The sequence below is a fragment of the Sesamum indicum genome, linkage group LG4, assembly GCF_026168435.1.
Source record: "Sesamum indicum cultivar Baizhima isolate 11 linkage group LG4, ASM2616843v1, whole genome shotgun sequence".
Lineage (NCBI taxonomy): Eukaryota > Viridiplantae > Streptophyta > Magnoliopsida > Lamiales > Pedaliaceae > Sesamum > Sesamum indicum.
The window spans coordinates 11,676,002-11,685,357 of record NC_142660.1 but is presented as its reverse complement, the minus strand read 5'-3'; the positions used below and the strand labels follow the sequence as shown (position 1 = coordinate 11,685,357).

The 9,356-nt window shown below is 30.6% G+C and overlaps 1 protein-coding gene across 1 annotated transcript; it reads right to left on the bottom strand.

The window, feature by feature from the left end:
- Positions 1 to 1,168: 1,168 nt before the first annotated feature.
- On the bottom strand, positions 1,169 to 2,959 carry LOC105160298 (putative 6-phosphogluconolactonase 4, chloroplastic). The gene is made up of 3 exons (XM_011077615.3): positions 2,742 to 2,959; positions 2,229 to 2,364; positions 1,169 to 1,812 (listed from the first exon to the last, which is right to left on the bottom strand). The coding sequence occupies exons 1-3, from the start codon at positions 2,900 to 2,902 to the stop codon at positions 1,342 to 1,344; spliced, it is 768 nt and encodes a 255-aa protein (XP_011075917.3). The 5' UTR covers positions 2,903 to 2,959; the 3' UTR covers positions 1,169 to 1,341.
- Positions 2,960 to 9,356: the final 6,397 nt, after the last annotated feature.

Below are 9,356 nucleotides of genomic sequence, written 5' to 3'. Positions count from 1 at the left end.
CTGGACTTTAATCATTGCTCCCATTCTTGCTTTTTCTATTTTCTGCTGTTAATCCCTCAAATCTGGGAAATTTCAATTTCAGCATATAATACTTTATTTTACCAAATCAGATCATGATGAATATTTCAAATCCCTATGTTTATTTATGTTCAATAAATGCATAAATTTGAGAATACTTTAAAAGATAGTAATACTGTTTGTTTGGATTTAATTTAATAATAAAAAAATAAATAAGAATGGAATTATGAAGTCATGTAATGTGGGTTAACAAGGCCAGAAATGTGGGGAATGCTTAAGCTGTCATGAAATGTTATTTCATATCATATGCCCTGTTTGATAATCATTAAATAGCCACCACTAATTTCCTCTATTTTTATCCTAAACAATTTGAATAAAGAAAATTCACACAAACAGATCACTGGAAACTGGCAAACACAATCATTGGAGTTGTACACATGAATATAATCTGGTAAAAAAGCAATATCTTTTGGCTTGCACTGCACACTGATGACGGAAAGAATGATCAATTTTCAACAATTTAGACTTGATGTTTATTTTTAAAAGGAAGGAAAAAAAGAAATAAATAAAAATTAATTAAGTATTAAAGCAGTATCACTATTTCCAGGGTCTATTGTATTAAAAAATTATGGACGCTCATTTAGTATACTAATATGTGAAATTATTTTTCACTATACTGATATGCTTCTCTATTGTAATAGTAATTATGAATTCACAGTGGATTTTTCTGTGTATTTGTGGTTGGTAAGAATAGGGAGAATATGTCAGATTTTGGGGAGAGTTGGCAATTGTTCTTTCAACAGTGGATATTTAGAAACTCGAAAATTGGGCCTAACCCAAGGAGATAATGGACAACGTTGAGAAACGCACTCAACCGTGTTCTATTTGTTAATGTTGTCTACAATCAGAGAATCCCAGAAGATGATAAAAGTTAGCTGTGCTCCAACAGAACGTTGGGCTCACTCCTTCTGAAAAGCAAAAAAAGAAAAGCTGTCTATTAAAGAAAAGAAAGACCTAAATTTCGGTATCATTTGTAGTGGATGGTGGCCTAGCCAATGCAAAAGGTGGTAGATGATGATCAAACTACAATGCTCTGCCACGAGCAAGACTTGGAGCTAAGAACAAAATAACAGTCCACAAGCCTCAGAAATATCGAGTAGAGATTATTATTGAATTCAACAAGTCAAGCATGTCCATGTTTAGCTATTCATCATGGAGATTATTAAGGAGCTAATAGTACAGACAACAGTGATGTAGCAATGCCCTAGCTTCCTGCAATAGGATGTTTCATACTAATGATTATCCATCAAAGTGCACAGTATTTTACAGTTTCGAAGCAGCATCCTTGTCCAAGAACCATGTAAGCTCTCCTTCAGCCGAAACTTCACAACAGGGCAGGGGAGTTGAACCTGGAGTTTGTCCATCGCCCAATGCTATCTTAGTTGTATCAGCCAAATCAGCCCCAGTGATCACCATTGCAATCTCTGAAGCTGAGTTAATAACTGGAAATGTGAAGGTGATCCTCGGTGGAGGCGGTTTGGGAGAGTCAGTAATGAATGTGACCCACCGCTTCTTCTCATAGCGATGCTGGCGTGACGGGAACAGAGAGGCCACATGCCCGTCTGGCCCCATCCCAAGCAGCATAAGATCGAATTTTGGGAACCCAGTGACATCTGAAACAGGTAAAATTTTGCTCTCAACCAAATGTTTGAGACGCTCCTCATAGTCATCTGCTGCATCCTCAGGAGACTTCTTGTCATTGATAGCATAAATGTTGCTAGCAGGAATAGGTACCTAGCAGAACCAAGAAAACTGATGCTTTTAACGCTGTAAAATCAAGACAAACATTTTGTCATCAAGAAAAGTGAAAATCGGCTAATATCAGAGTTTAATTTTGTCCGTCCATTGCATCCGTTTTCCATTCATTAGGATTAACCATTGAGAACCTCTTTCATCTCTTTATTTCCCAAGGAAACCTATTCCTAAAGCACTAACCACGCCAAAGTATCAAAACTGGGAATTGGCAGTTCGTCAAAACCCCGCCTGCTTGGTACCTTGTCCGGTTTTCGTTGTGCTTTTAATAAAACTAATACAGGAATTGTGCTGGAAGAATAAAACTGATATTGTTGATGCTTTGATTCAGCAATCTGATATTAGTGTAAAGACTTCCAATTTCAATAGAAAAGTAATGTTGACATGATCGATCTTACCTTGGACAGAAAACCCCGGTAGGCAAGCAAGTAATTGCTGTCTTCATGATCCAGAGGAACCACTCTCTCATCCACCCAAAATATCAGCCATTTCGACCAATCAACAGAATCCTTGTATGGAGACTCTACTAGCTTCCTGCAACATCAGGAAAATTACAATAACACCTCAGAAAATGAGGCGCAAACTCTGACGCACGTACATACGATGACTAACATTGACCTACATTTGATAATCATTCTACTAGGGCAAAAACGGCGAGAAATTCAGGTTTACATACTCAATTCACATGCAAAAACTTTGGAAATCTATATAAAGGAAACTGCAGGAACCAGTTTCACTACTTTCCACCAAAATTAAAACATTAAAAATTAAATAGAACCCATCTGATTCAACAAATTTAAAACTTCTAAATAAGAACGGCGAGCCCATTTTACCAAATACGTGAAGTGCATCACAGATTCATAGAAACTGAGGTACCTTTTCTTTTTTGTTTTGATCAAGAAACTGATTACCTGAGTGTATCTATTAGGGTGCCGCCGGAAAGAACAACAGAGAAAGAACCCTTTTGTTTTACGTATTTTTCAGACAGATCGGCGGTGTATTTTGCCAGAGCCACGGCCACATCTTCCTCGGAGTCGAACTTTAGTACTTTTGTTTTGGTTTTGGCTGCCATTGATGCAGTTGGAATTACGAGTTCAGTAGCTACAATGAACGAGGAAAGCGCTGTGGAATATACAACGAGATACACGTTTTACTCTCGGTCCATTCAAATATTCTACAGGCCTATTAAACTCATTGGCCCAATATACTTAAGCTCAACTTATTGGGCCTCATTTATTTGAAGGCCCAATTGGATTGTCGAGAGAACATTTGTATTTTTCTCATCTTGCTCAAATTATCATTATTATGTTTTGTAATCTTTATAGAAATCTACATATTATAGTTCATATGGACGATCACAATATCAAAATAGACAAAATATTCCCTCATAATTTACATTAATTTTTTTTTACGGTGAAAATACTCATATTATTTATACCCCTAAAATATCTCTATTATAATCATTCTCCTAAATATAATCTGCATTATTATAAAATTTTTACTATAAACACTGCCCTAAATTTATGATTTTTATACTGAGTATAAAATATGTATAAACTTTATAAATTTATAATTCTTATATTTTTTAAGCATCTGATAAAAAATTAAATAAAATTTGCTTCTTTTGTTTTATATATTAAAAATATATTATCAATAAAAGTTTTAAATATTATATTGAACATATATATATTGTAAATATGCAAATCTATAATATAATAAATATAGTATTCTATATTTTTTAAATTAGTAATGATATGATTATTTTTATTATGTTGACATGTAATTGAATAAAAAATTATAAGTTATATAACATACTTTTCTTTAAAATCCATTATAGATTTTAGCCCTGGCTCTCCAGCCAGAAAAATTATTTCAGAAGAATTTAAAGACGCAGGTTATAGCCAATTCAGAGAATGGTTTTTTCAAAGCTTTGATAAGCAAGAAATGTTATATTTTCAAGATGAATTTTATAAGGTTTGCAAAGAAAAAAATGATTTAATTCCTTTTGTGACATGGTTTATTGATACATATGTCAAAAACTATATTTCTGTTATAGAAAGAAATTATAGACTAGAATCAGGGAAAGTTTATCAAGGTCTTTACCCTCCACAACAGTCTTTTCATATTGAAAAGAATGGAAAAATTTATAATTTTTCAGCCTTTTCTAAATTAATAGAAACAGACACTCTTACAGTAACCTGTAAGCATATTAATAATATGTTTGAACAACAAAATTATACAAATTTATTCCTTAATATTTTAGGAGAACAAATACAATCAATTCATAATAAAATTGAAATGATTATTAAAGCTATAAATAATATACAACCGGTCATAATAGAAACAAAATCTGAGGAAAAAGAAGCATCTCCTAGCTTTCAGCCTCCTCCAGTTATATCTGATTTCAAAATAAGGCCAATACATGAATTAGAAAAAATGCTTGAAGAAAAATTCAGTAAATTAAGTATAAAAACTCTTGATAAGGAATTACAGTATGAATTGATAGAAAATACTAATCATAAACAAGTTTTTAAAAACCAAATCAATAAAATTACTAACAAATGGGCTGATAAACCTATCCAAAGTAAATTCTATTATAATAGACCAACACCTATGGATGTTTTACATGAAGAATATACTGATACAATAGATATTAGTTATTCAGGTAATAAGATTTATGAATGGAACATAGATGGATATTCTAATAAACAGATTTATAATACGGTACATAGAATGCTTATGTATTCCACTATTTGTAAAAATAGTAATAATTCAGATAAAACTATTGCAGCAATGATTGTTGCTGGATTTACTGGACAACTTAAAGGTTGGTGGGATAATTATCTATCTCAACAAGATAAAGATAGTATTATCAATACTGTTAAACAAGAAAATAATAATTTAGTTGAAAATGCAGTTTATACACTTGCTGTTAATATTATTGAACACTTTACAGGAAGATTTAGTGATAATAGTGATACTATTAGAACTTTACTACAAAATCTAAGGTGTAAAACACTTTCAGACTTCAGATGGTATAAAGATACTTTCTTAAGTAGAGTAATGGAATTACCAGAATGTAATAATATACACTGGAAATCAAAATTTATTGATGGTCTACCTAGTCTATTTGCAGAAAGGATTAGAAAAAAATTAAGAAAAGACCAGATTAATATTCCATATGAAAGTTATACTTACGGAGCTCTAATAGATACTTGTATACAAGAAGGATTAGCTTTGTGTAATGAAATAAAGCTTAGTCAACAAATTAAAAAACAAAACCTTGATGAGAGGAAACAATTAGGACAATTTTATCAACAATTTGGTTTAGAAAATCCTACTACTAGTAAGGACCATAAAATTAATAAGCCTTATAAGTCAAAACATAGAAAATATTCTCAGAAGCATATAGAGAAAAAGAATAAAAGAAAAGAAGAAAAATCTCAAAGAAAACCGAAATATTCGAAATATAAAAATAGATATTGTAAGATTTGCAAGAAATCAGGTCATACTGCAAAATACTGTTGGACTAAAAAGAAGATTAATAATCTTGAAATATCAGATGATATAAAGAATATAATAATACAAACTTTACAAGAATCAGAATCTGAAAATACAGAAACAGAATCAATAAGTACTTCTGAAACAGAAGAAGAAGAAATATTAAATGTGTTAGAAAATGAAAATATTTCAGAATCAAGTTCAGAATGTGAACCTTGTAGCCTAGGACTAGCCTGTCCCAAAGAACTAAATAATATTAATAGTAAAAATGATATTGAAAAATCGGAATTGTATAAAATACTCTCCCAATTCTCAGAAATGAATATTAATGTTCTTACTTCAAATCATGCTTTTGAATTATTAAAAGCAATTAAAGACCCGAAATTAAGAATGCAAATTATTGATGAGATTAATACTGAATCCAGTACTTCTACTTCTTATAATACAGAAGAAGACTTAAATGGAACAATTATAAACCCAAAGAGATCATACAATATGAATGAGGTAATGAACCAACTTAGAAGTAAATATCAATATAAAGAAGATAATATATCTCTTCAAAATTTATATAAAGAAATAAATAATCTAAAAGAAGAAATTAAAATATTGAAAGATAAAAATACTATTCAGGAATCTAGAATTTCTGACTTAGAAAATATTTCTAGATTAGAAAGTAGATCTCAAAATGATAATAAACTAAAAATAGATGAGCATAGTATTTTCTCTGAAAACTTTTTATCAACCATAGAAATGGTTATATCCCAAAAATGGTATATAAAAATATCTCTTTTGATTGATAATCATTATACAAAATCATTTACAGCTCTTGTTGATAGTGGTGCTGATTTGAATGTTATTCAGGAAGGATTAATACCAACTAGATATTTTCATAAAACTAGTCATACTTTATGGCATGCTGGAGGTGATAAACTCCAAATACAGTATAAAATTCCTAAAGCTTTTGTCTGCATTGATAATAAATGTATTTCTCAAAGTTTTATTCTTGCTAAGAATATAACTAACCAAGTAATACTTGGGACTCCATTCTTACATAATATTTATCCAATAAAAAAGATTGATAGTAAAGGAATTATAGGAACTTTCCAGAATGATGATATATTTCTTGAATTTATTGTTGAACCATTTAGTAAAATGTTGCATAATATTTATGATAATATTAAAGCAAAACAGAATCAAATTAATTTCTTAAAACAAGAAATAAACATTATAACAATTGAAGAGCAATTGAAAAATCCTAAATTACAGGATAAAATTAGTTTATTAAAAAATCAATTTTCTTTGGAAATTTGTAATGATCATCCTAATGCTTTTTGGGGTAGAAAGAAACATATAGTTTCTTTACCTTATGAAGATTCTTTTGATGAAAAGAATATACCTACTAAGGCAAGACCTTGTCAAATGAATTCTGAATACTTAGAATTATGCAAAAAAGAAATTGAATCCCTTTTACAAAAAGGATTAATAAGTCCTTCTCAATCTTCATGGTCATGTACTGCTTTTTATGTTAATAAACATTCTGAAATTGAAAGAGGTATTCCAAGATTAGTTATAAATTATAAACCACTTAATAAGGCATTAAAATGGATTAGACATCCTATTCCTAATAAAAAAGATCTACTTGATAGATTTTATGATAGTTTAGTATTTTCTAAATTTGACTTAAAATCAGGATATTGGCAAATACAAATTAATAAATCTGATAGATATAAAACTGCATTTAATATTCCTATTGGACATTATGAATGGAATGTTATGCCATTTGGTTTGAAAAATGCTCCTTCTGAATTCCAGAAGATTATGAATGATATTTTTACTCCTTATAGTACTTTTATAATAGTATATATTGATGATATATTAGTCTATTCAAAAACAATTGAAATGCATTTTAAACATTTAAATATATTTAAACGTCTAATTATACAAAATGGTTTGGTAATCTCTAAGTCAAAGATGGAATTATTCCAGACAAGAATAAGATTTCTAGGTCATATCATTGAAAAAGGAAGTATTATTCCTATTAATAGAAGTATTGACTTTGCAGATAAATTTCCAAATGAAATAACTGATAAAACTCAATTACAAAGATTTTTAGGAAGTCTAAATTATATTGCTCCTTATTATAAAAATTTAATAGAAGATACGGCTATCTTATATGATAGACTGAAAAAGAATCCTAAGCCATGGACAATTGCTCATACAGAAGCTGTTAAAAGAATAAAATCTAAAGTTAAAACACTTCCTTGTTTAATGTTAAGTAATCCAGATTGGAAAAAGATCATAGAAACTGATGCATCTGATATAGGGTTTGGAGGAATATTAACCCAGATAAATCCTGAAACAAAACAAGTATATCTTGTTAGATTCCACTCAGGAAAATGGAATGATTCTCAGAAAAATTATGCAACTATAGCAAAAGAAATTCTAGCTATAGTCAAATGTGTTTTGAAATTTCAAGATGATTTATATAATCAAAAATTTGTGATTATGACAGACTGCAAAGCAGCCAAATTCATGTTTCAAAAAGATTTTAAACATGATGTTTCTAAACAAATGTTTGCAAGATGGCAGGCTCAATTAGCCCCATTTGATTTTGAAATATTCTATAAAAAGGGAGAAGATAATAGTCTTCCAGATTTCTTAACTCGGGAATATTTTAACAAATGACAGGCATGAACTCCCGAGGTCGGGGATCTTCCTCTTATAGAGGAAGAGGTGGTCGAGGCAAAATACTTGAGATTATATCTCAGAATGGAAAACAAAAGCTCATAGCTATGGATTTATCACAAGATCCTGAATACCAGGCATTCTTGGAATATAAGAAAGGTCAGCAATCTCAAACTGAAGGGAATGATAGTCCCTCGTATGCCAAAATAATTGGTGATGAAGAATCTGAATCCAATAATATTGGATTTTCATTATATTTCTTTTGGAAGAAAAAGATTTGAAATGGAAAAATGATCCATGGGTTTTAATGCAAAGGTATTTGGATAATTCATCCTTACCAGCAAGGACTTATAAGTCCAGATATTTTTATGAACAAATACTTGTTCAAAATGGCTCATGTGAAATATCACATTTTACGAGCACAAATAAAGAAATTTATAATTTCAGCAAAATGATTATCAAGAAGGTTATACCTTTGGAAGATTGGGGAATTTCTCCTATGAAAGATAAAGAAATTTTGATCAATAAATCAGCAGTAAAATATAATTACTGGGATTATTGTGATGCCTTTATGAAGGTGTTAGATTATGAGAATGATAAGCACAAACATTCCTGGTTTATAAAGGTTTGTGCCAATGTTTATAACACTGATATACCGCACTGGTTTATACACTGGTTTTACTATTTTGGTCCCACTCCAAATATTTTACCTGAGAAAATAAAATTCTTTTTTGATAAATGGGTGGATATTTCACCACAATTGATAAAGAAACAAGAAGCTAAACTGTTCATAGAGGGAATAGCCTCATGTTTCTTCTTCATTGAATTTTCAATACCTTGGATTTGGAAATGGACGCCAGAAATTGGTCAGACAGAGGCTGGAATTCCTTGCTTATACAGAATATCCCATATAAAATTTTGGGATAAGATGATGAAAACTGATCCTAATACAAAGGAAATATTTGGAAAAGAGACAATGGATCTCCTCCAGACGAAAATTAGCGTCTATGAAAATCAAAAGGAAGATATTGCTACCCCATCTCCTTTCGATCATATCTCAAGGAAATTCAAAATGAAGTCAGAATTTCTGACTAAGGAGCAGATGGTTGCTGCATATGTGGAAGAGATGAAAAATGACCTTATGGCACATTTTGGTGAGGATAATAAATCCACCAAATCAGATTCAACCATGGCATCCGAATTCATGCAAGATGCTCAAGATCCAAATGATGTGGAATTTGAGGATATTTTTGAAGCTATCAAGGAAACCTTGGTAGAAAAAATTCATAAGAAGGATATGGAAGAATCTTCCTCAAACCAGGCAAGAACTGGGAGAAAAT